We start from the raw sequence: 14,695 nt of genomic DNA, 5'->3' as shown, positions 1-14,695 counted from the left end.
GAACCTAGGTTAGAACGTACCTTCGGAACCAACCAGACTTCCTGCCTACAGCATCCCTTCTGGGACTTCAAGCCCGCTCCTTCCCTTACCGGTAACACCCTCTGGGCCGCCTAGAGGAATTTGCTATACCGGCAGAAAGAAGGAGACAATATGGTACCCAAAGGCTTTACTTCTTGATATTCCCCCCTCAGGGATCGGGAGAGAAATCAGACAAGCATAGGGAGCTTAGACTTGGTGGTCGTCACAGTGCTGGCAGACGAGGGCCTCTCCAGGAGCCCACTGTTAGAATCGGCCCTCACAGAAGTTTGCTCAGAAATCCCAGGTGCGGTGGCATCCTCCCTGATAAACATAGGCAATTCTTAGTGAAGGCTGGAAGCCTCCCTCAGAGCACCATCATCCTCTAACCCAGGGACTTCTAATTTTCACTCTGCATAGGAATCATGGTGGAACTTTGGTGAAATGAAGATTTCAGGCCCCATCACCCCAACACACACACACACACACACACACACACACACACACACACACACACAGATTCTGCTTCAGGAGGAATAGGAAGTGGCTTGAATCTGCATGTTTAACAAGCTCCCGGTGACTTCTGTTCGAGTAATCTGAGGACCACACTTGGAGAAATATTGCTCTGATCCCTATTCTGGACCCCATGCCTGACAGCTGACGTTGATGACAGGCGGCTTTTGCCCCTCCTTTCCTTACTAACCCCCACACAAGGACTAAACTCAGCTGAGTGCTCAGGACAGACAACTGGCCTCCACATCCTGTCGATGTGTATAAAAGGCCTTAAATAGTGAAAAGTAAAAATTCTTCTAAGTGTGAGGAGGTGAGGGCAGCTCATGAAGCAAGCCCTCCACCCCGCGCACTTCGCTCACACGCTCAACTGCACGGGCTGTACCGCCGCTCCTACCACAGAAGCCCAGGGCTGAGCAGCACCCCGTGCCCTGACCGCCCCCCCACAGAGGTGTCAGAGTTTGAGGGCTGAAATCACCAACTCTTCTTTGTTTTGTTTTGTTTTTTGCGATACGCGGGCCTCTCACTGCTGTGGCCTCTCCCGTTGCGGAGCACAGGCTCCGGACACGCAGGCTCAGCGGCCATGGCTCACGGGCCCAGCCGCTCCGCGACATGTGGGATCTTCCCGGACCGGGGCACGAACCCGCGTCCCCTGCATCGGCGGGTGGACTCTCAACCACTGCGCCACCAGGGAAGCCCTGAAGTCACCAACTCTTAACCCAAGCCCTTTCTTCCCACTCGGCACCGGCCCTCAGCCCTCCTGCTCACCGTAGGTCACTACCCCCGTATGTCTCCTTGGGCTTCTTCCTCCTGTCTTTCTGGAACCGTATCAGGCAGAACACAGCAACTGACAGGAAGAGCACGCCCAGCAGCACCCCGATCACAGCCCCGGCCACTCGGCCTTTGGAAGGCTCTAGGAGACACAGGATCCTCAGAGCTGCAGACCTTCCTTGGTGCCTCAGATAGCTTCATGCAGACCCCCAACCCAGGCCTGCCAGCCCAGCCTTTGCCCAGCATCCCCTACCAGTCACAGAGAGGGTCAGCTCACAGGATGCGCTGCCCATCTGGTTGGTGGCCACACAGCGGTAGGTGCCCGAGGAAGCCAGGGAGAGATTGGTGAGAATGAGCCGGCCGGACACCTCATCTAGAGGGTAAAGAGGAAGTGTTCCATCATTCATTCAACTCACAGTGAGCTATACTATGACAAAAGCATATTTCATTTCATCTTACAATAATCCTGTCAGGAAGGGACTAACCTCATTCTATTAGTGGGGAAACTGGCTCAGAGAAGGAAAGTAATTGTCCAAGGCGACCCAGAGAGGAAGTGTCAAAACCACTGCAACTTCTGTGCTCTTCCCACACTACACAGCTGCCTTTTCAGGGAAGGGGGAGACAGCACACACATGAAGGGTTCAGAAACCACAGTGGAATCGGGGTGGGGTGTCTACTGGCTGATGTCAGGTTCTTGGTTGGGGGAAAAGGGCTTGATTGCTGGAAACTGTGCCCTCTGGGTGGCTCTCAGCTGACCCAAATGCTCTTCTAAGCTGCTTCTTACCTTCCCTTTAGAAGGAAGAGCACACATTGGGAGGTGATCTGGGGGGCTCTCTGGATTGATAAAGGGACTTGCTGGGGCTGGGAGGAGAGCCAGGGCACTGGAGCCAGCATGAGGAGGCTGGGAAGCCAAGGCTCTTAGACAGTCACATGGTTCCTTGAAGAAACTGGCTAAATGATTCAAGCCAGTCCATGCTACTCTTCCTCGGCTTCCTCTCTAGGAAGTTTGGAAATGATTCATGACCCTCAAGAAATCTAAAAGGAATCCCGACCCCCAAAATAGGCAAGTGGGAATCATAGAATGCCCCTGCCTTCCACTCTCTTCCAGGATATCAGAAGTACATTTAGCTTGAGTAATGCTCCGGGGACCACGCAGCCACGGACTGTACAGGAAGACAGGAGGGAACAATAACAGAAGCCAGGGAAGAAGCAGGGGAAAGGTATAGCAGTGTGTCTCATACCTGCAAGCTTGGAACTCGTACTGTGGGCGTATGGAGTTTAGAGGTCAGATTTGCCCAGGTTCTGAGTCCCTTCTTCCTTGAAGAAGGTGGTGTGGGCCCTTACCTTGTACCATGCTGCCGGGAGGTGGTGTAGGAGAAGATCCAAGGCGGATCCAGTTGTACACTGGCCTGGGGGCTCCCTCGGAAGAGCTGCATCTCAATGCAGTAGAGCCCCCCACGGAGGTTTGACCACTCTGACTGCACGAGGGGCTATTGGGAGGCACTGCAAAAATCACAGGAAGTACCTTAGCCATCTTGTAAGCTCACCCCCATGAAGTGCTAGGTTTCCTGCTTCAATACCTCCTACCACGTAGCGGTCCACCTCTATTCACGTACCACTGCATCCCAGGGAAATGATTTCCACTATTGGAAATTCTGATTGTTAAGAAAATTCTTCTTCATGTTGAACCAAAATCTGTGTTAGTAATATCCCAGTTGGTCTCAATACCTGCCCTCTGGGCCCACAAAGAGAAATGAAAAAAACTCTCCTCCCCAGGACAGCCCTTCAGATATTTGAATGCTGCTGTCATACACCACCTCCTAAGTCTTCTCTCTTCCATCTAAACATCTCCAGCCCCTTTAATAGTTTCTTCTGTTTGCTCATCTCCAAGCAGGCTCTAGTTTGGGGTGAGATGGGTGATCTGAACACAAAGTTAGTGCTTAGTGACAGGGGCCCTTTTTCCTTTGATGGGCACTCCCCCTCTCTGCTACTGACCTAGAGAGGGACAGAAACCTAGCTACAAATGGGAGGTTCCCCCAAAGATGGAGCTGTTGGGGGCATGACTCAGATCCCTATCTGTGGGAGCGACTGAGGGAGGAGGCGTTCTTTGTGGAGGGTGGAGCAGGGGTAGGATTGGAGGACTTTGGGAAGGAGGCATTTTCCTTCGGGGTCCCCAGTGCAGTTGTGCCCTTGGGCTGGAAATCAGGATAGGGGAGGATTGAGCAGGGCCAGTGCAATCTTTCGGGTTATGTGGGTGGCTGGTGGGTCCCCAGCCTGCCTCACCCAGCACAGTGAGGTTGATTAACCCCAACCCATTGCTGTAGAAATCGGGCGGGTTGTTAACGTGACAGAGGTAGGTTCCAGTGTCCGAGGGGTGGACATCAGTCAGTTTCAGGGTGGCCACTCCTCCTGTGGGGGGGTTCTGAAGCAGGCTGGCCCTCTCTGCCTTAGAACCAGTTGGATACAGCTGGCCGTTGGTGAAGTACAGGATCTGGGGAGAAGCAGAAGACACATATGTGCTTTTTGCCACCTGGCGTCAACTCTGTAGTCTTTCTTCAACGCGGGTATTAGAAGCCCCTCCCTATGGCCGCCAGGGAAGCTGATACTCTGCAGCCAGAACCAGGGAGGTCTATCTGTCGCCAAATACCATCCCTTCCCAGGTGCTGAATGAACTAGAGTCATTGCTTTCCGCTAAGCATGCTCTCAATCTGGGGGGAGGGGAAGCAAATATTCCCGGAGGGGGCAGCATTTTTATCCTGCTTTTAATCACAACCGTTTAGCCTTGGTGGGTTTATGAACTGACACTGGAGCGGCACTAACGTACAGGGGTTGCATGGAGGAACTCGGGGAGGCGGCTGGATACACAGGGCTGTATGTGTGATATAGCCTCACGGAGACTGCGTTCCTAAGAAGATCTAGAAAGATCTTTTTCATCCAAGCATACTGATCCACAAATGCGCCCTCTCCGACCCCCTCGCCCTCATCGCTGGGTGGGTCCCCTGTTCCTGCCTCTCTTGGCCAAGCCCGCCAAAGGCAGGAGGGCCCCCCCATTCCGCGCGGGTGCCCTCAGCTCACGGGTTGGGACGAGGAGACGGGCCTCCCAGGCTGCACGAAGCTCCACTCCAGGGCGAAGTTGTCTCCCACCGACGTGCTGTAGCTGCACGTCAGCTCGGCGGTCTTGCCCACCGGCGCGCTCAGGGGCTCGGTGGGCACCTTCACCTCCACGGCCAGCCCGGGGGCTGCAGTGGCCGAAAGGCCGGCGGGAGAAGCGCTCAGGTGACGCGGCCGGGGTGCCCTTCTTCCCCTGGGGCTCAACTCCCTCCGCTCCATCCCTCCCTTCCTGAAGCCTGAGGTTTCCAGGAGGGAGGAGCCCACACACCACCGGTGGAAGGACCTGAAAGGGCCAAGACTGGGCCCGGTCTGCGGGTGTGCTTGTCGGGGAAAGGAAAACAAAAGTCGGGTGGTGGTTACACCCTCCCGAGAGGCCCAACTTGTCTGCTGGCCCAGCGGCCTCCTCTGTCCTCCACCCTCCCAGCGGCCTTCGACGTCTTCTCCCGGGCTCTGGCCCCGCCCCCTCCCACCGCCGTTCGCTGGCCCCCTCCTTACCACTCAAGCAGACCCAGCCCAGCAGGGCTCCGCAGAGGAAGGGCCCCTGGAGCCAGGCCATGGCCGCGTCCTGCCGGCTCTTGGTCCGTCTGGGTGTCTGGCTCTGGGAGAAGGTAGCGAGTGCCCACACGGCAGCCTCCTGGTGCCGGGCCCCAGCGAGACCGGCTATCTCAGAGCAAACAAGGGGAGAGGCCTGGCCCTCAGGTAAGGAAGTGCTCCTCCCTCCTCCAGGCCCCAGTACAGGAATCATTCTAGCCCTACTTCCTTCTTTTGTCCCCCTCCCCCCAATTTCTGAAGCAGTCAGGCCCTGGGGAAAGGGCTGGGCCTGGGGTGGGCACTTCAGGACAGGAGAGAGATCAGAACTGGTGCTCTGCAGGGAAAGAGTGACGCAGGAGGAAGAGGGAGGCATTCTGATAACCTGGGAGCTGGCAAATGACGTCACCACTTTGGGGTCTCACACTGTGAGCTCGAGCCCCAGGCCAGGGCCCTACCACCCTCTTCAGAGTCTTGCTCCTTCTGAGCCCCTCAGCCCCTCTTCCAGTTACTCCTCTGAGATCCCTTCTTTGGCACCTTTGTCACCACTTGCTGAGGCAGGAGTCTCCGTGGAAACTACAAGCCCTCCCCCCTCCCAGAGCCGCCCCATTTCACGGGCAGAGAAACTGAGGTCTGGAGGAGCCCCTACCCTTGGTAGGAAAAGGTGTGGCAGGACTGGGGTGGACACACCGCCACCACATCCTGTGCCTGGCTCCCCCCCAGTATGAGGGGGGTCACTGCTGGACGGGCAAAAAGACAGGTAAGGATTCAGTGGTCTGGGAGAGGAGCAGAAGCCAGGTTCTTCTCCTCTGCTCTTGAGGAGGAAACAGGAGATAAGCGCACGCACACCTGAGCTGTGAGTGCTGAAGCTCCCGCAGAGAGTCACCAATTTTATCCCCTTGCTGCTCAGAGTGAGTGAGGGTCTCCCAGCCCCAAGCTCTTTGTGCCTCTCCACCACTGCCTGACAGCAAATGACCCTTTTAAAGACTCTAGAAGAGCTATCCCGAGCCAGCAAGCCAAGCTGGAGGCTGTGCGGAGAAGCCCTTCTGGGTCCACCGCCTGGGCAGGGTCCTTTTTGCATCATCCTGAGACTCAGCTTCTCCTGGGAATTCCAAGCTTGAAAAGGTGATTTGACTCTCACTTTCCACACAAACACAATGTATCTTTATTGAAGTTTGCAAAATCAAAACAGAACCATGCATTTCAAGTTAGTATAAAAAATATCTTCCTTATCCCCTGCCCCAACAAAACCCAACCAAACCAGCAGGACAGGTTATATTAACGCTGGGAGCTGGAGGGGGAGTGAAGGATGAGGTTAGGTGGGACGGGGTACAGACCAAGGGGGCCTGGAGGACTGGTTGACTGGCGGTCCCTACCAGGCCCTGGGGGATGAGGGTGAGAGGCAGAGGTAGCAATCTCAGCAGCATCCCACTGCAGTCTTACAGAGAGCCCAGGGCGGGGGCCTTCCTAATCCTAGGTCCACGTCCTCTTCTTCTGCCTCCTCGAAGTTTGGGTCTTAACTGAGACTCAGTTTGCCCATAGTAAAGAAAGGTGGGGGCAGAGGACCAGAGGTCTGGAAGGCGGCCACCCTCCCAAGGCTCAGGCCTCTGTGCTAGGGGTGACCCCTGTAGGAAGGAGAAGCCGGACGCCCAGCCAGCGAGTGGCTGGGCCATCACACCAGAGACCCAGCCTGACTCCGGGCGGGAACCATCACAGGGACAGCGCCCATGCGGCTCAGAGCAGAGGAAGAGACCCCCCCAGCGCTGGGGGATATTGGCTGAGGGCGGGCCCCATCTGTTCTGGGCAGCCTTGGTGAGGGCAGGACCTGACTGGAGAGGCTGGGTGTGGGGCTCAATGCACCAGGCCTGGGAGGGCCTTGGGGGGGCCGAAGGGCTCGTGCCGAGGTAACAGAGGAGAGGGTCCCATTCTTGGAGATTGTGTCTGAGCCCTTGGGCCAGGGCAGGGTCCTGGGAGCGATGGCGTCCTCCCTAGTCATCAAAGAAGCGATAAGAGGTCAGAAGCCGGAAGGGGGAAGGGGGAGAGTTCCCACGTGCTTTGTCTTACTCTCGCCTCCCCTCTTCTTCAACTCTCCTTAAAATCTGCCCACAGGAAGGATGGTTCAGCCACCGCCCAACCTCATCCGTTAGATGAGAGCTGCCCGAATTCCCAAGGAGAGCCCTCATCTTGGCACAGACCAGGGACACTTACTTGATATCGTTGGCCGGCTCCTCTAGGGCCTTGCCCCGGCGTTGGTACAACAAGACCAGCCCAACCAGGAGCCCCAGTCCAACCACGGTGCCTACGACAGCTCCGGCAACCACCGTAGCCTCAGGCCCTGGAAAAACCTTGCCGTCAGAGGGGGACTCTCAGCTTATTCCCTGGCCCTTTCCAACCCCACTGCCCCACTGCCCTACCACCACCATACACATTTTCTCTCTTTGTTAAGAAGAAGGTGACTGTCAAGAAGAAAGTGGTCACTGACCAAGCACCTGCATGAACAGTTGACCAAGACAAGCTCCTTGTCCTGTTATAATGAAAGGCCTCCTCCCCTCTCTTGCAAACCCACCCCACCCCCCCATTGACCAATCTTCTCCCTAACCACACTTACCCCTCACTGACCTGTGCTCACTTTCAGGGTCACATTGCACTGGGCACTGCCCACCTCATTGTGGGCCTTGCAGATATACACTCCAGACATGGAAGTAGAAAGGTTTTTGAGGTTTAAAGACCCATGGATGGCATCTGTGGACACAATTTAGCCGTCAGTCCAGGGATCCTCTTTCCCATAAAAAACATCCTGCGCCTCCTCTGGAATGTCCTCTTTGACTCCCTGGGACAGACTCCCTGGCTATCCGTTCCCTGAGGGAAGGGAGAGGTGTGACAGCCAGTGTGCTGGGTTCTGCTCCCAGTTGCCTAACTGCTGGCTCAATACCCCTCTCCATTTCCACCACTCAGTGTCCCCAAGTGATATCTGAAAGGAGGCTAAAGAGGAAATGATGCCCAGAAAAACCAAAATCCAATTTTTACTTTTATTTCTGAATGGCGGAGAGTGAGAGAGAAAGGACATTGAGTGAGGAATTAGAAAACCTAGGATCCAGAATTGACCAGTCTTCTCCTTGGGAAGACTGGTCAATTGACTTTAAGAAAGTGACCTGCTATCTCTGGGTCCCAATTTCTTCATCTGTAAAATGGGGGTAATACGACCTACTTGATTGTGTTGAAAGGAATATATGAAGTAATCTAATGATTTTAACAGTTAAAGTTTATTGGCTGCTTACTCTGCCCCAGAGACTTAAGTTCTTTACATGTACTAACTTAGAAAAGTTTCACAACAAACCTATGAGATAAGCTCTATGTAAAAATAATTTTAAAACTTTTATTATAAAAATGGTCAAATGAAAAGTAGAAAGAGGGACGAAATAAAAATCCATATACCCACAACCTAGATTCAACAGTTGCTAACATTTTGCTATACTTCTTTCATTTCTCTTTCTTCTGAGACATTTTAAAGTAAATACTTCAGCATGAAACTCCAAAAATAAGGAAGGACAGTATCCTACATAACCACAAGACCATTACCACACCTGATAAATTAAGACTAATTCTCCAAGAGCATCTAGTACTCCATTTTAAAATTGTTCCATCGATTATCTCAAATTGAAAAAAAAAAGTTCCAATTGCCCCCAAATGTTTTTTATAGCTGGTGTGTTCAAATCAGGGCTATTGATACCCCATTTTACAGATGAGGAAACAGAGTCACAAAGTCACACACCTAGTGAATGCAGATCTTCTAGCCCCAGCGCCTCTTGAGTAACCTAAGTCTGCAGCACGTGCCGACACCTGGCAGGGCCTCTTTCTCCAGCCCCTCCCCCGCCCCCCCCCCACCCCCGCCAGTGCTTTTCAGCATTGACTCCCCTGGCACCCCGGCCCCTCTGGTACGTCATCTTTCCTCTACCCCAGCCGCACCCTCAGTGTCTCCGGAAGTTCCCTCACCTAAAACAGGTGCAAAGAAGACCTGGGAGGATGGGGGCGACCGCACCCACTGGTATTGGGCAGCGGGCTTACTCCTTGGGGACTGGCAGCTCAAGGTCACGTTGGTCCCCACGTGGGGCACGCCCCGGAGGCGGCAGGATGGAGGAGCTGGAGGAACTGGGGGAGGGGAGACAGGTTAAAAACTCACATCCGGGGGCCAGCGGCTCCCCTCCCCCGCTCCCACACACGGACCCCCGTCACTCTGTTTGCCCCTCCCCCAACCTTCACACTCAGTCGCTTGGGGGAGAGACCTGCCCGACCTCCCACGGGTGCCTCTCACTTACCCAGCACATTGAGTTCTAAAGTCTTGCTGCTGTGACCTCGAACAGTGCCTTGACTGTCTTGCAAGTTCACAGAACAGAGGTAGGGTCCGGAGTCTTTCTCCTGGAGGTCCTGCAGCCGCAGTGACACATTCCGGGAGGGCATGGGGTAGACCAGGGATGCTCCAGGTTTGCTTGATGTGACCCCACTGATGTGCGCCAACACCTGGTGGGCGGGCGTCACACCTCCCCATTATTACTTGTCTGCTCTGTGCCCAGGGCTCAGCTAGTCCCCCTCCCCCAAACTGGGGGTCTTCAAATGCCCCTCACCTGCACCACGCCCTCTAACCTCTACCAGTTCTCCATTCACCCCTGTCTCTCTAGCTACCGTCTCACCAACCCGGGTGCTCTGCACCAGAACAGGTCCTGTTCCCCTGGGCGCTGTCTCTTCATCTCCCACTTGGGGTGTTTAGAAAGTGGTAAAATGGTTGAGGGATAATGTAAATAGGGGGTAATGTATGAAAGAAACTTAGACTGCAGGGGTAGAGCCAAGAGAAAAAATATCCTTTTAATTTTTCTTGAAGATCCCCACCCCCCCCCCAGTGTATAAGCCCATGCCCTACCCCTGCAATCTAAGTTTCTTTCATACATACCCCCTACTTATCAAATGACCTCCTGAACACACTTTCTAGGACCTTGCAAGGAGTCCGGCAAATAACCAGCTCTGAAAATGACGTTTCCTTGGCTTCTGGGTAAATTTGCCTCTGAGTCGTCGTCTGATGTCAGGAAGGAAGATAGGTGAGAGATTGTAGGAGGACATGTACCCTTGGCTCTCAAGGAGGTTATATGGGAGCCGCGGGACAGATAATCATTTGGAAAGAGAAGCGGCCTGTGACAATGTCCAAAGCACAGATAATGTGAAAGCAGGAAGATGCTCAACTTTTAAAAGTTGTGTGATACATGCTCTAACCCTTCCTGTTTCCTATACCCTCAATCCTCACTTTCCCCCTTGCCCGGCAAAGTAAATTGCTTCTCCACTTGTCAGTGTTTGGTGTGCTCGAGTTCTAGGGAAACCTGGGAAAAGGAGAATTCTTTGGGGAAGCCTCCAATATCAAAACAAAAATTGAACCGGTGAGGTGGACCTTGCTTTTCCCTGACACTCCTTCGAGTCAGCCATCCCCTGGCCACCCCTCCCACCGTTGCCCGCTCTTCCCTGCTCCCCACCCCGCCCCCGGCCCCGCCCCACCTCCGGCGTAGCGAGCCTCCGGCCGAGACGATTTCCCTCACCTGGCTCATATTCATATTCTTCCCTTCCAGTAAGAACCATATCACGGTGGGCACCTCCCAAGGCTTGGGCTTGGTCGAAGCTTGGTCCCCTTGCAGGGTGTACCACGCCGGGAGCACCACTTCCTCTCCCTCTACCGCCCGCAACTTGGTGAGGCCGGCGGGCACGTGCAGCTCCACTTGGGCCCGCGAGGAGGGCGCTGGGGATGAGAGCGAGGAGGGTGAGCGCGGAGCCCAAGCACCCAGCTCAGCGCGGCGGCAGGAGAGGACGAACCTCGCGGGGTCCCGCCACCGTAGACCTCGAAGACTGCCCAGGGCCCGCTGGCCTGGGATCCCATTGTCAATTTCATCAGCGCTTCTTCTCCCCAACCTCAGCCCGCTGGCTTGCAGCAGGGATAGGGACCTGTGTCTACGCCCAGAGGCACAGATTTCCGCGCACCAAGAGGAGGAGGGGAGATTACCAGCGAGAAGGGAAAGACATCCAAGAGGAAGGGAAGAGTTAATACTTTTTATCTACACTCTACTAGGCCACTTGCTCCCCCAATTTTCCTGGGCGGAAAGGCGCCGGTCGGGATCAAGAGTGTTCCCATCTCCTGCGTTCTCAAACAGATGTGCGGAGGGGAGGTGGGACGGTTAATCGGTTACCGATTAACTCCGCGGCTCCTCCTGAACTACTCCGAGCCAGGGAATCTGGAGTGGCCCAGCGCCTAACCCGGCCCAGTGACTGCCCGTGCTCCCCGGCCTCCCGCTAGGTTCCCACACGTGGGCTTCCCCAGGAAAGTTCCCAAGGGCCCTTTTGGGGCCCAGGGGATCTGGGCGGGTCGCAGGGAATCCTGGCAGAGCTAGAGGAGAATGAAGGTCCCCTGACAATCAAGTACAAAGCAATCAAGTACAGAGCTTGCCTCTGCCTGCGACTGACCTTCAGGAGGTGGCCTGGGGTGTTGGTTTCAAGGAGGGGGCTGTCGAATCAAAGCTTGCATCATGGCGCCCAGGAACACTCACTTATTGCCCTTTGGAGAGGCAACGGAGCAGCCAGTCGAAAGCCCTTTGGGGGAATAAGCTTGGGCTTGTCCGTGGCCAGGCCTGAGGATGTTGGCTGCCCTAGTTCCTAAGCCCTGCTCTCACTGAGGCCCTGAGTCCTCGGCCTCAACACTCTGCCCTGGAGTCTGAGATGCCACCTCCACGTGGTGATCAGGGGGCCACCGCTCGAACAGCGGCCGCGCCCGGGTCCGGCTCTCCACCCTGCTAGAGGCCGGCTGAAGGCCTCTAAGGGCCCAGGAGTGGATCCGGCCAGGATGCACACCGCCCCCATGGCTTCCTGGCTGCGTGTCTTTACAGAACCCCCAGCCCGATTCCTTGGCCTTCTTAGCCCCCCCCTCCCCATTTCCTGGCAGGTCCCTGTGGGCCAAGCAGGAAACTTGTGCCCGGTGATAAGCCAGAAGACAATGAGAAGGGCGCCGCTGGACCGGAGGCTCTCAGGCAAAAACAACCTCTGCCTCAAGGAGCCTGACACCCGCTCAGGACCAGCCCGCCGGCTGGGACGCGGAGAGGCCTACGGGTGGTGCAGGCTCTGGCCCAGCCTTTCTGCCGCTCACCCCCAGCGGCCAGACACAGTTCCCGCCAGAAAGCAGCCATGGTCCCGGGAGAGGGATGAGCCGCCTCCTCCCTGGGCCCCCCGCGACCTCCCTCAGGTCCTGCATTTACGAGGTCACTTTGCCAAAGGTAGAGGGGTGGTAAATCAATAGTAATGCGGACACATTGGGGTCTGGGCAAAGGCCAGCTAGGAGCTGGAGAGGGCCCCAGGCTTCGCTGCCCTGGTCCGGGGCGTCCGCTGGAGCAGAAGCCCCTCAACTCTTCGGCCCTTTCTGCTCCCAGGAGCCACAGGGAGAGGCAAAGGGGGTGGCTGGGTCTGAGTGAAGGAGACGGGAGCCGCCCAGGAAAGGGACCCTTCTGGCCCACGCCAGACCAGAGCGTGGGGCAGGCTAGAGCGCAGGAGAAGGAAAATGGGCCTGCTCCCCAGGGCTACTATTTTTAGTCTCCCTCTTTCTCTGAGAAACTCCCCCCGCGGGCTTCTCACGCCCCAGGGGCAGCATCGCTGAGCCACCGAGGAGCAAGGGAGCAGAAGGGCCTCGGCGGAGAACCCTGTCGGGCAGAGCCCAATAGAGCCTGTGCCACCCAAAGTGCTGACCATCCCGAGGGCCATTTAACCCTCAGTGGCCCCCCGGGGGTGGCCAGGTAGGGATGCTGAAGCCTGGGTCTTCAGTATGAAATCTGAGGCTCAGAGTTAGGATAGAAAGAGGACGGGTTGCCGGAGAGCTGCCTGAGACACCCTAGCTGCTAACTTGAATTCTTCTCCCTTTCTTCAGAGATCCCCAGCAGGAAGGGGGATGGGGAAGTTGGGGGTAGAATGCAGAAGGGAAAGAGGTGTTGATGTTGAAGCTGGGACAGAGGGCCTGAGAAGTCAAGGGATCCTGGAGCAGCCCCACCAAGGGGCTGGTGGTCTGGTCTTGAGCCCCACTTTGTCTGGGGACCCTAATACTTCATGCCCCAACACCCTTGCAGCACAGACCGGGCTAAAGGAGACACGGGTAAAAGTTAGGTGGGCCCCGTCACTGTGGTTGAATTTCACTCTACATCTTTCCAAGTCTTACTTGCCCTGGCGACTTCCAACCTGAGAGAAATGAGGAGTTAAAGCTGACCTGGACAAACCCACCCTTCACCCTCATTCGGGATCCTTGAAGAAAGATGGCAAGAAAGCCTGGGAGGCAGCATGTGAAACAGCTTATAATGAGCTTAGTTCCTGTGGGTCCTTTGCTCCCAGATATTGCACTGGGCCACCCCAGCTCCTGGGCGCTCCTGGAGCCCTTCAAACACTCCTCAAGCACTTGCTCCAAGGAGGGGCCCTTCCTCTCTGACTCAAAGGCCCTCTTCTCTATTTCCTTTGTCCTTTTGGCTCTAGGAGCCAATGGGGGTGGTGGACCTCTTGGGGGGGGTCACAATTCTGCTCCTCTAGGCATTCAAAGCCCTCCTCCATTTCCTGTGTCCCAAATGACCTCACGGTCGTGCTTTGGGGGCACCTCCCTTGATTCCCAGGCCAGGAAGCAGGAGGAGGGGGCAAGTGGGAGGATCTGGGCTGGGGAATTGAGGTGAAGTGCGTGTGTCAAGCCCGGGAACCAGGGAATTCCCCAGGGGCTCTTGCACATCAGTTTGTGGTGGGGTGGGGGTCGGGAGGGGGGCTGGAGTTAAGTCCTTAAGCTCTTTAGCCAGTGTCTCATCCAGCAGCTCAGCTCATCCGGCTCTGCTGGGTGGAGGTGGGGAGTGGGGGTGAGGAATGGTTCCAACAACTCACCCCAGGCAGTGCCCTAACCCTCTCCCCGACCACAAACACACCGCACCCAAAGTGGGAGCTGTTCCCCAACGCAGCGGGGACACGAGTGATGCCCTGCGTGGGGGGAAGTATAAGGGCGGGGAGGGAAAGAGTCAGAGACGGGAGTCCTGTCCCACCCAGTTCCTCATCAGTGCCCAAAAGCACCTCCCTCAGGGTCGGATTCACCCCATCTCTCCCATCTCATGTCCCCTCCAGGTCCAGGGTTTCACTCACCGAGAGCAGTCAGCCCCAGGAACAAAACCCGCAGCAAGCTGGTCGCAGGGGACCCGGGCAGGGAAACCATGGCCTTCCCTGGCCCCGACGGAGTCAGGGTCGCCGGCTCCGGGACACACCAAGCGACAGGTGCTGGGGCCGCACGACAGCCGGAGCGGAGGCGGGAGCCGGGCCACTGACACCAAGGGCGGCTCTGGCCAGAGTCTGCGTGCGTGTGCCGATGGTGGGGTGGGGACCGACGGGGACTGGGGGCGGGGCATTCGAGGGGGCGGAGAGGTCGCCGTCCTCGCGGGCGGGGCTCGAGGGTGACCCGCCGCAGCGGGACGCTCCTCGCGCTCCGACGGCCGGCTCCCGCGGCCTCCACCGAGTCAGGACGCACGGTGGGGTCGGGTGAGTCGTGGCGCCCTCACAGCCGGCCGGGGGCAAGGGCAGAAGACAAGAGCGCTAACTCTCAGACTACGCCATAGCCTTCCCCCTCCGCTAAGTGGGGTAGGAAGGAGGGCCAGGAAGGAAGGGAGGTTTGGGGATTATCCGACGTCTAGGGGCCACCCGTACCCGACACCCTAAGCGGCCGGGGCTCCCG

At 56.5% G+C, this 14,695-nt stretch overlaps 2 protein-coding genes across 2 annotated transcripts; both read right to left on the bottom strand.

Annotated features, from left to right (window-relative positions):
• Positions 1 to 149: 149 nt before the first annotated feature.
• Positions 150 to 5,625, bottom strand: VSIG2 (V-set and immunoglobulin domain containing 2). The gene is made up of 7 exons (XM_027081943.1): positions 4,903 to 5,625; positions 4,372 to 4,535; positions 3,580 to 3,787; positions 2,641 to 2,799; positions 1,550 to 1,669; positions 1,294 to 1,438; positions 150 to 339 (listed from the first exon to the last, which is right to left on the bottom strand). Exons 1-7 carry the CDS (start codon positions 5,309 to 5,311, stop codon positions 207 to 209), a joined length of 1,338 nt encoding a protein of 445 aa, XP_026937744.1. The 5' UTR covers positions 5,312 to 5,625; the 3' UTR covers positions 150 to 206.
• A 451-nt stretch (positions 5,626 to 6,076) lies between these two features.
• ESAM (endothelial cell adhesion molecule) lies at positions 6,077 to 14,325 on the bottom strand. The gene is made up of 7 exons (XM_027081944.1): positions 14,113 to 14,325; positions 10,515 to 10,711; positions 9,252 to 9,453; positions 8,929 to 9,084; positions 7,555 to 7,677; positions 7,144 to 7,270; positions 6,077 to 6,923 (listed from the first exon to the last, which is right to left on the bottom strand). The coding sequence occupies exons 1-7, from the start codon at positions 14,180 to 14,182 to the stop codon at positions 6,608 to 6,610; spliced, it is 1,191 nt and encodes a 396-aa protein (XP_026937745.1). The 5' UTR covers positions 14,183 to 14,325; the 3' UTR covers positions 6,077 to 6,607.
• Positions 14,326 to 14,695: the final 370 nt, after the last annotated feature.

This window comes from Aethalodelphis obliquidens, unplaced genomic scaffold, assembly GCF_003676395.1.
Source record: "Aethalodelphis obliquidens isolate GAN/ISIS:26980383/991018 unplaced genomic scaffold, ASM367639v1 scaffold46, whole genome shotgun sequence".
NCBI classification, from domain to species: Eukaryota; Metazoa; Chordata; class Mammalia; order Artiodactyla; family Delphinidae; genus Aethalodelphis; species Aethalodelphis obliquidens.
The sequence above is the reverse complement of the archived record's forward strand: the minus strand, read 5'-3'. Positions and strand labels throughout refer to the sequence as shown.